A 15,696-nucleotide genomic window follows, 5' to 3' on the forward strand; every position below is an offset into this window, starting at 1 on the left:
CAAAGGGTTTCCATTTTTTATAGGATTAGGGTTAAATAACCCTATAAACTATCCTACTTCATATTTTCATGACCCTACAAATTTTCCTACTTCATCTTATTTTAATACTATACTCATAACTCTTCCCCCAAACATATGTTATAATAACATCATCATTATAACCCTTCCCCCAAACGTATATTATCATAATATTTTTCTCAAACACGGATTATCATAACATTACCATTCATATTCATTCCCCAAACACATATTACCATAACACTACCAATAATAACCTTAACCTCAAACACATATTATCATAACACTATATTATTATAATCCTTTTCTCTCATAACTCATTTACTCCCCCAAACGCACCCTTAATGTCCAATATGTGCCATCTCTTTAAACATCCAATACTATGTTAATCTTAGTGGTAAGTAATGTCACCTCCTCTTTACCACCAAGTTGCCTATAAATAGTGGCATTTGGTGTAGTGGTAAAAAGTAGATACATTTGAGAGAAATCCAAAGAAAGTGGAGAAATTTGGGATTTTCCTAATTTTTTTTAAATTCCTAATTTATTTGTAAGAAGTAGATACATTTCACGGAAGTTTTGATGCTTAAATCAAATTTTGACAAAGAATCAAAGTAAACTTTTGGGATAGGAAGTTGTGCTAAGCAATGATGATGCATTCATATGATATGAACCCATGACTTTTCCTAATGCATTTTGGTATTGGGCTAGTAAAGACAAAGTCTAACTAAATAAGAGGAGAAAAGCAAAGGCATGCAAGAAGTCGATCTCGAAGACGGACACATAAGACCACCTTGGTCAAGGAGGACATTTAGGTCAATTGAATTGCCTCTCAAACTTCCTTGGCCTTACTTTAGCCTCTTCGAGTCATATCTTGTGTCTCGAGCTTTGAAAAATTATGATTATATTTATTATGATTTTAGTGTTAAGCATTTATGTTATTTTTTGGTTTTCTTCCTAGGCCCAAAATCACCAATAACAAGTGATGCGAGATTGAAAGAAGAAAAAAAAAGATAATGTGTATTATTGAGGGTTTCATGTGGTAAAACTCACATCCAAAAGCATCTTGAAGCTTGTGTATAGTTCGAATGTCATGAAAGGGAAAGTCCAATGACTTATAAGCCTCTAGTCATGCTCATCTCATTTCACTAAAAGAGAAATAATTGAATTCATCTCGAAAGTTACACTAACTCTAACATCGCTTAATATTAATATTATACATATCCCAAGTGAGAGTAAGAGAACAAACGATATAAATAGCTCCACTTTTTTTACACTAACATAGACATCGAATAATAGACTTGGTTCAACACCACATCAATAAAGAGATACCAACGTGCATGATTCACAGAGATCACCTCCCTTTATTTTCATCCATATGCTTGTTTAGAATTTGTGCACATTGGAAAAAAAATTGTGAATTTGTAATTAAAAAAAGCCTACCTAAGGATTGTGAAATAAACTACCAACTTCAAATGTCACCATAGTTTGAAGTTTTTTTTTCCTCTAATTTAACCGACCGTTCGTCATTCGTTGAAATGAAGGACAGAAAAACAGTAATAATATAAATGGATAAGATTCAAAACCGATTATCTGCATGAACTCAAAAATATCATCAAGCGCCGAAAGGACGAAGACAGCCATTTTTGTTCAAACTAGAGCTTTCTCAGATGCCTCAAACTCTAATTCTGAAGCCTGTTGTTTCAGCTCCTTTACCCAATTGGAGGTTTTGCTTAATTTTTCTTATTCCCTTAAACCCCTCAATCCCCGTTCATTTTTCGCATTTTTTCCCATTTGTTTTTGTCTGAAATTACTTGCAATTCCATGGAGTTCGAACGCTTGGATGTCGAGTTTTTTATATTTTCATTTTGTGCTGTACTGCATTTATACTCTATGTTTAATGGGTTTCTATCATAATGGTCTGTGCTGTACTTAATGATTTGTTGTCTCGTACTATCTCGTTGGAGAACTTTTTGTTGTTATCAGATTGTTTCACTTACGGAAGTCGAAAGTAGTTTATTTATGGAATGTTCAAGTTCTGCATGATTTCTGATGGGGTTTTAGTACTTCTGGGGAAACGTTGGTTTTCAAGGTTCTTTAGGGTTCAATCAGGGCTAGAGATAGTAATTTCCATTGGGTATATGTGCAAAGTTCTAGTTCATCACCTAAATACGAAAATAGGGGGAAAAGGACAACTATGCACTGTTCTTTTTTTCTTTGCTGTTGTTGCATTTGGGCAGATGTCTAGACTAATTTTGATCTACTATAATGATTATTGGGTGTGCTCTGTTGTTCTTATTTCAGTAAATTGCAAGCACAAACACATTCTATTAGTTCCAACGTTAATGTACGTCGAAAATTGGTGGTTACCTGTATGGGTATGTTGACACCAAGAAAGTTCTTACAGAAAAGGAAGAAATTGGAAGTATTTAAGGATGAAGCCGACGAGGCAGAGCAGAAGAATTGGAGGAGATTGATGAATGAAATAGAGGAGACAGGGTCTGCTGTTTCTGTACTTCGAAGCGAAAGGATTAAAAATGAGGCTATTCCAAAGGACTTGGTGCTGGGCACCTTGGTTAGGTTTAAACAACTAAAAAAATGGAACCTAGTCAGTGAGGTACAGAGCATAGACATTTGCATGATTTGATATTTTCTTGTGTTCTGGCAATTTTTGTTCTTTATAGGGAGAAAATAAAAGAATTTATTATGGCCGGTTGCCTGAAAGTAGACTTGAAGGGGTACAAAAATGCAGTCCAGTTTAAAAAAATGCAAGGCACCATTTAATCTATTTTCTGCACTAATGTTTGTGAAACAATTCAAATGCTATTCCCAAACCTTTCAACAAGATAGTGCTTTTTTAACTCTCTGAAAATGGAATGTATTCCAAACATATATGCCATGGTTCCTTCCTTCGACAGGGTACATATATCTAAATTTGCTATTTTTAGATACTTTTTCAAACCTATTGCCAATACTAAGTAGCAGCCAAAAATTTGTATCCATTTTTCATGATATTATATATATCTTGGATCAGATATATGATGCCGAATTCTTCACGTACTTTCATCTAAAAATTGTTCATCGCAATGTGCATTTGAACAACTCCGACATGAATACCAAATATTTTCAGTTACAGGATGTGTTTCTCTTTCTTGCATGGCCGTCATAACGTCAAAAAAGTATCTTCTACATAAGGTCGATGCATTGGTAATCTGTAGTTGTCTGTATGAATTTGAACTCTAGGTGTGTTAGTAAGAATTATCTAGCCACTCAATTTGGTCAATTGAATTACTATTTGTGAGTAAATGACCTAATTCTCTTCCTATTCTTAAGTCCTTTGCCTTGCAATTTCCAATCTGCAGATGTGCTGATTATTCAAATTCATGTTTTTCAACTGTCTTATAGATTCTTGAATGGCTCCGGACCCAAAGCTGGTGGAACTTTAGTGAAATGGATTTCGTGATGCTTATTACAGCTTATGGCAAGCTAGGGGACTTCAATCGTGCAGAAAAAGTTCTAAACTTGATGAATAAGAAGGGTTATGCCCCAAATGTTGTTTCTCATACTGCTCTCATGGAAGCATATGGAAGAGGTCGCAGGTATAATAATGCCGAAGCAATCTTTAGAAGGATGCAATCTGGTGGTCCTGAACCCTCTGCACTGACCTATCAAATAATGCTAAAAACTTTTGTTGAGGTACTAATCTCAAACATATACTTATTTAATGCCTTTCCGAGATATTCCTTTTTTTTTTTATCAGGCCAATCCTTCAGTTTGATTACCCTCTAGAAAATCAATTATGTTCTTAACCACTGTGAAATTTTGATGCCAAATTTTTGGCTTTTGTAACTGTATGTGCTTTTGGATCTTATGTTCCAATGCGGAGTAATTATAGTGGAATGGTACTTGAAATAGAAACTCTCCATATAAAGATATTGACCCAAAACAAAACCGATCCCAATCTGGAGATTTTATTATGTTGTTTTCTAACTGGTTTCCTTCTTCCAAGCCTACGTTATCTTCAAATGTATGCTGTTCTTGGTTTGTTTGTTGTGGTTCACAAAATGATGAGGCAGTACTGTAGGGATCTAAATTCAAGGAAGCTGAGGAACTCTTTGACTCCCTCTTGAACAAGGAAAAGCCAGTGTTGAAACCAGACCAAAAGATGTTCCACATGATAATTTACATGTTCAAGAAGGCTGGGAATTATGAAAAGGCTCGTAAAGTATTTGCGGAAATGGCAGCACGTGGAGTTCCCCAGACTACAGTTACTTATAATAGTTTGATGTCTTTTGAAACTAACTACAAAGAGGTCTCAAAGATATATGATCAGGTAAGCCAGTATGGTTGGACGTTGTGCTACTTGCCGATATTATTTTTATGTGAATGTAAGTTCGAAGAGTTTCTGGTGCAATAAATTGTATGAGAAAGTTGTCCTGTAGGTTTGAGCAGTATTCTTTCTGAGCCACTGATTTTAGGAGTATGCGCTGCATTTCGCTAATTTATGAGAATTTTGTGAAAGTTGTCCTGTAGTTTCTTTTTAATTTTATTCTTTTGAGGCAATAGCCAAGTGGTTCAGTAGGCATGTGTGTAACTGAGACATTTTCTGGATTGTTTGAATTGATAATTGATCGAATGATGTAATAAATATTGGTAAAGTCCAGATTATAAGGATCTGATATCAAATATTTGCTTGCTTTCGTTGCATCACAAGGATATTAGCAGCTGTGTTATAGTTTGAATTTTGTGAGACTGTTTTTGCTTCCGCAATGTTTTCAATGCCAACTAATATTTATGTTTGTTTCCTATTCCTTGTCAACGAGACGCTCAGATTTTTTAATTCAAATTCCCAAACTGTAGATGCAAAGAGCTGGACTTCAGCCAGATGTTGTCAGCTATGCTTTACTCATAAGTGCTTATGGTAAAGCTAGAAGAGAGGAAGAAGCACTAGCAGTTTTTGAGGAAATGCTTGATGCTGGTATCAGGTACTTCCCCTCGACACTTCTTTCTTTTAGCACATACAGTATCTGATTGGAAATATATATAAATATATAAAAATAAAAATCGCTGAGAAAGATATTCCCGAGTAGATGTTGTGGCTACTTGATGGTTTTATCATATTTAGCAAAGTATAAAGTTTTATTCAAGTTTAGTGTACTCCAACCTATGAGTATTTGTGTTGGTATCTGTCGTTAGAGTGTACATATATTAGTTTCATGTTGCTATTTTGGTCCATATTCACTTTACACAACACCGAGCGTGGCTGAACGAAGTGATGAAAAGTAAGCCAAAATACTCATGCATTGATAACTTTTACGCCTGCTATTTTTCAGACCAACACACAAAGCTTATAATATTTTGCTCGATGCATTTGCAATCTCTGGAATGGTCGAGCAAGCTAAGATCGTATTCAAGAGTATGAAAAGAGACAGGTATTATAAACTGCTTTAATGGTTCCTGCACAAAAAATGTTATTTTACCATTCCTTTTTGGCTGCACATTTCGTTCTTTTTGCTTGTATTTCCGGTAACGGATTTCCTTCATCGTTTGTTTGTTGCAGATGCAGTCCAGACATTTGCTCTTATACAACCATGTTATCAGCTTATGTTAATGCATCTGACATGGAGGGAGCTGAAAATTTTTTTAGACGACTGAAACAAGACGGTTTTAGACCCAATGTTGTTACTTATGGTACATTGATCAAAGGATATGCTAAAATAAATAATCTCGAAAAGATGATTAAAAGATATGAAGAAATGAAGGTCAATGGTATACGTGTGAATCAGACGATTTTGACGACAATCATGGATGCATATGGAAAGAACAAAGATTTTGGTAGTGCTGTTATTTGGTTCAATGAAATTGAATCTTGTGGCCTTCGGCCTGATCAAAAAGCAAAAAATATCCTGTTATCTTTGGCAAAAACAGCGGAAGAGCTTGATGAAGCGAATCAACTAGTCGGGTATTCGAGTCAGAGTAGCAGTCCTCAAAGAGGTGGTAAGTTTTCCAGGTCTATTGCTGATGATGAGGAAGAAGAAGAAGATGAATTAGATTATGCAGATGACGTAATTCCTCACACTAACCAAAGAGATGAGAAAATTATTTTAAATGGCATTCATCAACAAAACTTGGAGCAAAATTTGGAGGGTTTATGCGCTAAGATTTGCTAATGTTATATATTACTTCAGTCTTCAGTTTGTTTACTCTCTAGTTTGGTATATTGTAATGCAAAAATTACTTAGGTGGAGAAATTTGAGCTGCAGAAAAGCACTTACCCTCTTTTTTGGTACACAACTGTGGAACTTTGATGGGCATTTTTGTTGTAATATATTCATTTTTCTCATATTCTTTAGTCTCTCTAGTAGATTCTTGTTTGGTTAGTCTAAATCTCATTTTATTAGAACTGTTATTATTTGACTCTATAATATTAAAGAAAAAAAAATTCCAATGTGGTTGCACTAGAAAATTTTCCTATAATATAGGATAGAAAATACTACTTTGATCAACTGTTACATTCAATGGTATCCATGTGTGCACGTAGAAGGTATATTTTCTAAACTAAAAATGAATATAATTCAACAAGTATCAATATGCTATCAACTTTGATTCAATCCTTCTAGCCGTTCATTTTTTTAAATAAATAAAGTTTTGTTATAGTGTTAATATAATATTAAATTTACATTCATCAATTCATGACTTAACGTGTTTGATGGATACTTTCAATTAACAATGTACAATTCACACACACATATTAACTAATCTCACGAAACAAACCACCTAACTCTACAATATTTTAATCTCAAGAAAACAACTCGTAGTAAATTAATTTACAGGTAAATCGTCATTATGGATTGAATCCATGGTCTATAAGTTATTTATTGAAACTATCTCTACTTTTTTACTATTAGATCAATTCATGATGGTTAGTTTACGTACAATTTATATAGAAACCATCCAAACTTTATCCCAATGTTTTGACTTTCAAGGAACAAAAATGCTTGCATTCAATTAGATTTTCCCACCATGTAAAGTTCACAACACAAGCATGTAATTGGATCGCAATGATCCACAGAGATAGCCATAACTAAAATAGAACTACATGGCACTATAAATGCACAATGTGTGCTTACCTTCATACTTTAAACCAAAAAAATATATTACCTTAACATGAAGGCGCTAAACTAAAACAATGAAGACCTCAAGACATTAATACATAGCTAAGACTGCTTCAAGTTTCTACCTTATCTTTCCAACATTCCTAATTAAGTTTGGTCTGACAATGAAACTGTACAGTTCATGTTCATCAGTTCTTTCTCATCGAGCTAATGAACACCTTCTATATTCCTTCCTGTTGATAATCCTTGCTTAAAAAGTTCCAGGCCAGCAACGCTGCGCCAAGTGCAGGCTCCACCTGTTAAGAAAAATGAAAATTTTGAAACAGTAAGAAACGCAGGGATTGCTTTCGCTTTCTGATTCTCATGCTAGACAACCGATGAGGGATAAGAGTACAATTTGTTGCCATAATTCATAATTTAACTTGAATTTAGGGTGTGTTTAATTTAACTTTTCGAATGTTTAATTTTGAAAAGAATTGAAGTGTTTTGCAACTACTCAAAATAGTTTTTGAAACACTTTCCGAGGATGTTTGACCCAAGGATTTTGGAAGTAGGAGGTTGCGGAAAATGGAGTAATGAACTCCAATCCTTGTTTGGTCCGAGAAGTTTGTGAGTCCCACTAATAAAAACATCAATTTTAAATCTTATTAACTTCATACACTATGATACCTCAGAAGTTTACAATTTTCTAGACTTCATAACTCCATGGAGTTCGCAACTCCACTCCTCGCCCCCACTACCCTCTCAAAGTTTATTTTTTTCAGTTTTTAATAAAAGAGTTAAAATAAACAGGCTCTTAGGCACCAGTTGCTTCTCTTCAATTGTGAGTTAAAGAAAACTAGGGTATCTAGAAAAGAGTTATCATTTTCTTAATTTGTTATTATTAGTAGTCCACTATTAATTAGTAAATGAATTCACATAACTTTAAAAAGTAAAATAAAACAGAAACCATAATTGCAAGAACATGCAGTAAAGAGTGTAAAATAGGCTTACCTTAGGCCAAACAGGAAGAATCCCTGGATATTCTTTGGATATGGAATTTATGACTTTTTTTGCTATATCCCACCTCCTTTTTGCTTCGAGGACACCACCAACCATAACGAGAGGAAATGCCTCTTGTCCATCTGTACAAGGGATTGTAACTCAAACAGATGAAGAAGATCGCAAATCAAGTGTAATTAAATTATTATTGAAAGCAAGAATAGGCAGAGATCTTAAGGGGAAAAGTTAGTACGGAATAGTATGGCTGCAACACAGAATTTTGATTCACCATATTCAAGATGCTGAATGAGAAACAAACTTGACTCTCGACCAGTAAAGACTGAGGATTTATTAAGCATCGGGCAAATGATCCAAAATAACAAGGCCCTATCAACAATATACTATGACGGCTTGTCCTAGCTCAAAAATAATAAGCATCAACGGTGTTTTTAAACGTGTAAGATGCACCAAAGCGTAGTCTTCTGGAGCTTTTAAGTGTGAGTGGAAAAGAAAGGCCAACGGCTTCTTTTTTTTTTTTTTTCTTTTTCTTGGGTAAGGTGTACTAGATTTTTTACATATGAAAAATAAATGCATGTGCAGAATAATAAGATAGTGATATTCCCTAAAAAAAATAACAAAACTAAATAGACTAAAAAAGTTCTAAATTACAAGTGGCTTAGGAAACAAGACACACCACTAGCCCTAGGTGCTTCATTAGAAGAGAGAGGCCTAGTGGGGCTTTTCTGGGAGCTCACTTTTCAAAAGTAGAGGGATGAATTTCACAATTTTGGTAGAACACGAAAATTGATCTAGAGCAAGACGTGTTCATCAACAAAGGTCACACGTTGGGCTTTATCAAATTTTGAATCTCACAATGGAGAAAATATTAGTCGCTAGTTGCAAGTGGTCATGGGACGAAAATTCAGGTTAGGGGCATTTTAGACTTTATGACATTTCGCCAGAAGAAGCTTGGAGTACTTGTAGAAAAGTACAGGGTTTATTGTCTGTTGATTACAAAATACTACAACCCCATCATAAGTGAATCGAAATGTAACTTCCTCTCATACATGCAGTCACATTATAATGCACATCAATTATAATAAGTGGATCAAATGGACACAAAAGTAAAGCGTAATAAATGGTTAATTCTGATATAAATGCAGTGCATGAAAAGGAAATGGATCTTAATAAATAATGAATGACTGTTTGATTCCATACCTTCACCAGCTAGGCCGAGTCTTTGAATTACAGCTCTCACACTCAAAGCCAGCTCTTCAACTGAATCGAGGAGGATGTTGTTAGCAACCTCATCACCTGCCTCAGCACATGCTACAACAACTGGAACAAGAGCAGCAATTCGCGCCCATGATGGATCCGCATATGTCCACCTGATATTAATATTGTTAGTAAAAAAAATCCCTCCCCAAACCGTGCTTGCATTTTTCATTGCACACGGCTTTACCTATGTATACATCTAAAACGCAGTTACTTCCCTAGACAGGATTCTAACTAAGAAAGTGGAATATTCTGTTGATCAACTCTTACCAAATGAACATTTCATAATAGAAATTAATGAATTTTTTTAGTATCTCGTAAATACTTGCCTCTGTAAAATGTCATATTACAATGATATGACTCGTGAAATAAGAACTGACCAATCCTCGAATACTTATTTTATAACAAGAAAGCTCTATAGTTGAGTGGAAGAAAGCATCACAGCTAACAGCCTAAAATATATTTGTTTTCTATTTTATTAAGAAAAACGTGATATTAGGAAAAATTCACTTTCTCGAAGCAAGACTTCCTTTTCATTTGCATGCCTAGCTAAATGGGTGCAAATGAGGGAAGAACCGTATGCAAAAGGTTACACATTTAAAATTGTACACTTGTTTCCCTCCTGAATTAAAATCCTCCCGGGGGCCGGGGATCGCATATACAACATCATTATTGAATGAATCTCATTCAAAGTCCCCACCTCTAATGGGTATGGAAACAAAACGTACTTATTTGCACATGAAGGGGAATTGTAACAGAGTCCATTTATTTTTTGACCGTGCAAAACAATGAACAGATAAGCATTAGACTTATACTACAAACTGCAATCTTAGTATTTAAAATACATACCCTATTAGTTCATCTGGGGAAGAAAGGTCGAGTGTCTTCAAAATGCTATAAGTAAGCTTTGTATGAGGACCTCATCCATCATGAGCCCTAATTATTGCAGTTAACGCCTGTGCAGCTATCCCATATCCACTGGAATAACATAAACAGTAGATTAAAATAACAATCAAACAGAGGTGCAAAAGTTCAAGAATTAAAAGTTCAAATATATTGGGTCTGTTCATCCCTCTTTATATGAAAAAGAAAAAAATAATAATAATAAAATTAAGCGCCAGAAACAAATTGTTCCCAGTATCAACCTTCAGCCAAGATGTTAGAGTAAGGGGTAAGAGGCAATGGGGTGTGTTTAAACTCCTCATACTCATAGTATCAAAGGCTCATCAGAAAATCTAAAAAATACACCAGGGTCTCCTATATCACACTCAACAATTATGCCTAAGTGTTGTTTACATCAACCTAACCCAGACTTCCAACGATTTGTGTGTGTGAAAGACAATATTAGAGAACAAAATGAAAAATCCACCTTCCCCAATCACCTAAGATTGGTCCTGCACCAGCAGCTCTAGCTTCACGGCCATCCTCAGTGAATCCATAAGCAATTGTTCCAGTTCCAGCAATTAAAACGCATCCATGAAGCTTTCCCATAGTGCCACTTGCAAGAGCCGCCACAGCATCATTTTGAACATATAGGTTTACGTGGCAGGGAAAAATATCCCTGTTCATCATAAATCAGAACAAACAGATTATCAATCTTGGTAAACAGAGGAATTTGCAAGTCATAGTCTTGTGCACCTCAAAACCCTCTTTACTAAAACAAGTCACAAGCAGACTATTTATTCTGAACAAAGGTTTCACTAATTAGTAAAAGAAAATCTTCAGCGGCCCAAGAAAATTTCAAGCAAGTATCTAATGTCATTTTCCAGGCATGAATGCGTCCAAGTCATGATACCATCATCAACATCAAGGAAGCATTATGATGGCAGGAGGTCAATTAGCTTCGTTAGTAAGCAAGATGTCAATTGCGGTTCATGATAAGTCTTGTAGAGCTTATGTGCATTTTTAGTCCATTCCAACGTGTTATTAAATCCCATTGAAGAAGCTACTTAGAGAAATACTCACTCACTCTTCAATTGTTGAAGTATAATTACAAAGAAACAAACCAACCGAAAAATTAATTTTAAAACTCCACGGATTTACTAGAAGTTTTACCTAAGCCAATCCAAAATTCTTTGTTGATCCGTTGGGTGGTTGACCCCAGAAACAGCTAGGCAGACAGCTCGAACTGAAGATCGAATTGAACCAGACTTTGAAAGTGCCTCCGCCATAACTTGCTCCAGTGTTTCCCTCGCAGCAGTTTCTAGAGATGACAGCGAGTTATCATACTTTTACCATTCAAATTCATGATCAAGGATGCAATCAGGCATGCTTACAGTAGAGTCCAACACGAACACCAAACACTTAAATTTGATACTTCCATGCAACAAAAGAACGAGGAAATACAATACAATGAAGGTGCCAACAAACAACGAAAGAAGGTAATAAAATCTGGAATTTGATGGGAAAAAAATTACAAAATCTTGCAGAAAACAGTCAATATTTTAGCAGACGCCCTCAGGGCAAAAAATTGGCGAAAAAGAAATGCCCAGTTAACTAACAAAACCGGATCGGGATTTCAAATGAACTCTTCAAACATCTTAAACTTTTACTTGTTTTAAAGCAGTAAAGTCAAATCATGCACCAAATCGACGCTACAAAAGCGGAAAACATAGCTAGAACCGAGAGAAATCACAAAGATAGTAACATACCGCCAACACTATTATGATTTGAGCAGCCACCAACAACACGAGCGAGCATAGGACAAGACATTGAAGGAGAAACAACTCTAGGATCAGAGAGACCGATACAAACACAAACAGTTGAAGTAGTACCGCCATCGATTCCAAGTATAATATCATCTCCACCAAGAATCTCATGCTCAAAATCCCACAGCTCGTCATTTCTGCACCTCTTCATCTCTGCGCCTCGATCAAGAGCAAAACAGTAACGAATTGAATTAAAATTTTAAAAAAATACAAGAAAAATTGGCTCTCGCAATCAAAACACCAAAACTTCATGATCATATATACAGAAAATTTACAATAATTTAGAGTAAAGAGATAGCGAGAGCAAGGGATGGGGACGAACACGAAGCGACAAAGAGAAGAAGACAGAAATTCGAAGTAGAATTGAAACTGTTCATAATTCATTTTCTTCTTGAATTTGTTTGCCAAAGAAATCGGTTTATGATTGAAGACAAAATTTTGTTAGACTGTGATTCGGGCGGCAAATGAGCCATCGACTAAAGTTTTTTTAGGACAGACATTTGGTTCGAGTAGTAATAAATAATAAACCGATTTTGAGGGGAATTTTTGTAATATTCGTGTTGGCATTTTCCCAATTTTGCATTAAACTTGGTCCTTTTTTGCAATTTTTTTTATCTTTAATGTTTTCTTTTTAAAGAGTTAAAATATTCATTGTTATTTAATTTATTTTACATTAATTTACATCTAGAGAACAAAACCCACAATATTTAATTTAACAAAAAAAAATAACACCAATGTTTTTTTTTTCAATTCCATATTTGTCTTTCTTGGTTTTAAATTGGGTGCCACGAGTATTAACGTTCCCATACACTTTTTCATATTCTCACTCTTTTTTGTTTGCGATTTCTTCATTTTCATTTTCTCTTCCATAATTTTTCATTTTTCATCATCTCTTGTCTCTCTTTTTTTTTTTACCACACCATCATGTACCAAAATTTCAACGACCGGTCATCTATTCCAGATAAACAAAGATAGATCTATCTCTATCTATCTCTATCTATCTCTATCTATCTCAAATAGATAAGTGATAGATCTAAACGATCGTTTACCAAGATCTGAACAATCGTGTATCAACATTTAAACGATCTTGGTACAAAATACTGTGTATCAAGATTGTTTATCAATATCTGAACGATCATGTACATCATCTAAAAAAAACTATATTATACCATCGTTTAAATTAGAAGTTTTTCACACACTTTTATAACCAATTAATTGTAGGGTATTTTTTTTATTTCACGTTGCGAACTTGTGGGTATCTTTTTTTAATTGTTCTATACAATGTAATTATTTTCGTCTTTTGTTCCGTTTTTCTTTTTTAAACTCTTTATTTTATTAGTTATTCATTATGCTTTTTCCCAACAAAATTGGCTTCATTCACATAATGTTTAAATATTTTATATCATTGACGTTTGTATAATTGACATTGAGATTTGATGTTTGATTTTTTCACATTTTCTATGTTTTTACATTACGTTTAAAAAAATGCAATTTGAGGGTTATTTTTCATTCAACTAAGATAGAGATTGATGTGAGAGATGATTAAACTGTGGTTTCATTCATTTACCACGAGTATGTTTGAAATGACCTAGAAAAAAAATGTTTATCTAAAAAATACACTTTCATTTAAACATTTTTTCTAAAAACTCTTTGAAAGAAAAACACGTGTGTTTGGCAACTTTTTTTCAAAAAAGTTCTTGAGTAAAAATTTATTTGATTTGTAATTGAGCAAAAGAGAGAGAGATGAAAATGGTGGTTGGTGGTTGGGGACAGTCACTATAAAATAATAATCAAAGGTTGGTGATTGTGATCGTTCGAAATCAAACGAGGACAATCCACAAAAAATTAGTTTTTGACAATTGACTGATCGGTAATGATCAATTGACAAAAGTAAGCCAACAACGTCATATAAAAATGATCAACAAAAGTTGATAGGCAACAAACATGAAAAAACGGTGAAAGAAATTTAGCCGACAACAATTGACAGAGATGGTTGTCAAATGATGGTTGGTGAAGATAGTTGAAGGTGATGATTATTGTTTCACATACAAATTAGAGAGATTAGCCATTAAACACAAAATTTATTTTTCTAAAAATTGGTTTAGGTGTTTATCCTAAACCACATTATTTTATAAATTCATTTTTAAAAAATTTATTACAGGCGATTGCCAAACATATTATCTTTTTTTTCTAAAACAACTTATTTTGTTAATTTAATCACTTGAAAATACAATCCAAATAGCCTTAAATCATCAATCATTTATTTGAGTCGTAGAAATTGATTATCGATGTGATACACAATTTATGTAAATTAGAGGGACAATTAATTTGTAATTTGTAGAGGTTGATTTTTCATGTAATATATTTTGGAATAATAGTTAGTGCAATCATTATCTAGTTGATAATTGGTAACACGATCGCACTTTTGCATTGTAAATAAGATTACACACATCTCTTTAAATTTTGACTAGCTATGTTGATCGCATGTTAACATATGTCATTCAGGAAAATACATATAAAGACGATAACTTAATCAATTTAGTATATTATACAAACTCACTGCAATATTGTTTAAAAGTAAGCAATTTTTTAGTTCAACTATATATATCTATATATGGTGTCAGAGATTTGAATGTTTGAGTTCACGCAAATAAATATTAAGCGATAAATTTTAATAATCTTAAATTAAAATTTCTCGTTTGAAGAATAAAGTATAAAACATATAGAGTAGTAGGATAGGCACTCAAACTCAACAATATAATACATAATTCAAATATAACTCAATCCAAGAATGTATCATCATCATAATTTCAAACGTTGACAATTCAGTTTTTGTTCAAAATTTAAACTATTCAACTAATGAAATTAAATCGTATGACACACATAAATTATATTTTTAAAAATCAAAATGTTGTAGAAGAACGTATAAATAAACTAAAATATTTACCAAATATAGCGAAATTAGAAATCTATAATTGGTAGACTTCTACGAATAGAAGTCTATTCGTGTTTATTAGTGTCTATTATAGATAGAATCTGAAATTTTATAAATATTTTTAACAACTTTATCATTTATAATAATCTTTTTGAAAAAATATACATATTCACATTTATAGTAAAAGTGTGATCCTATTGAATTAAATGCGTAAGATTAAATTCATCTAATTGATTTAATTAAATAAAAAACATACAAAAATAAGATTTTCCTTCAAAAGCAAACTAATATAAGAATAGAAACATATTTTAGGATCTGTTTGGTATAAAACAGATCATAAAATAAGAGATTAAATAAAAATAAAGTTGTATTTGATGTTTTGAAATATGTATTTAGTGACACAATACTCTAAATTGAATTCTAATAAAGGGTGGTAAATTAGTTTAAGTTAATATCGGGGGATAACAAAACTATTGTTAAGAAAATTGTATAATTTAGGTTTTGTAATATTATTTAATGGAATTTTGGTTCCTATCATTTTGAATAAGTTAAATTTCTTAGTCTTATAATCTCTAATTGGAATTTACTCCAATGGTTTGATAAAAGTTCTATAGAAAATGGTTTATGTGATAGAACAACAAATGAAATTAACTTTTAAGTTTTGACT

At 33.3% G+C, this 15,696-nt stretch overlaps 2 protein-coding genes across 3 annotated transcripts; one reads left to right on the top strand and one right to left on the bottom strand.

Moving 5' to 3' along the window:
- The first annotated feature begins 1,548 nt into the window (after positions 1-1,548).
- Positions 1,549-6,360, top strand: LOC101209066 (pentatricopeptide repeat-containing protein At3g59040). 2 transcript variants are annotated; one of them, XM_004149483.3, is made up of 7 exons: positions 1,576-1,741; positions 2,320-2,632; positions 3,421-3,711; positions 4,100-4,348; positions 4,876-5,000; positions 5,349-5,447; positions 5,576-6,360. In XM_004149483.3, exons 1-7 carry the CDS (start codon positions 1,686-1,688, stop codon positions 6,183-6,185), a joined length of 1,743 nt encoding a protein of 580 aa, XP_004149531.1. In that variant the 5' UTR covers positions 1,576-1,685; the 3' UTR covers positions 6,186-6,360. The 2 variants fall into 2 exon arrangements, with proteins under 2 accessions (XP_031740588.1, XP_004149531.1); XM_031884728.1 differs by lacking the exon at positions 2,320-2,632 and having other exon boundaries at positions 1,549-1,741.
- A 627-nt stretch (positions 6,361-6,987) lies between these two features.
- On the bottom strand, positions 6,988-12,410 carry LOC101206888 (N-acetyl-D-glucosamine kinase). The gene is given in 7 exon segments (XM_031883752.1): positions 6,988-7,426; positions 8,124-8,254; positions 9,330-9,499; positions 10,236-10,364; positions 10,756-10,947; positions 11,442-11,589; positions 12,038-12,410. Coding segments are annotated over 7 exon segments (1,053 nt in total). The 5' UTR covers positions 12,246-12,410; the 3' UTR covers positions 6,988-7,351.
- Positions 12,411-15,696: the final 3,286 nt, after the last annotated feature.

The sequence above is a fragment of the Cucumis sativus genome, chromosome 4 (genome assembly GCF_000004075.3).
Source record: "Cucumis sativus cultivar 9930 chromosome 4, Cucumber_9930_V3, whole genome shotgun sequence".
NCBI classification, from domain to species: Eukaryota; Viridiplantae; Streptophyta; class Magnoliopsida; order Cucurbitales; family Cucurbitaceae; genus Cucumis; species Cucumis sativus.

Bases quoted from the DNA above. Each gene is read 5' to 3' on its own strand.
- LOC101209066 (XM_004149483.3), top strand. From the start codon at position 1,686: ATGCCTCAAACTCTAATTCTGAAGCCTGTTGTTTCAGCTCCTTTACCC. The intron at 2,633-3,420 runs GTACAGAGCATA...ACTGTCTTATAG, and splicing joins AATGGAACCTAGTCAGTGAG to ATTCTTGAATGGCTCCGGAC. The intron at 4,349-4,875 runs GTAAGCCAGTAT...CCCAAACTGTAG, and splicing joins TCTCAAAGATATATGATCAG to ATGCAAAGAGCTGGACTTCA.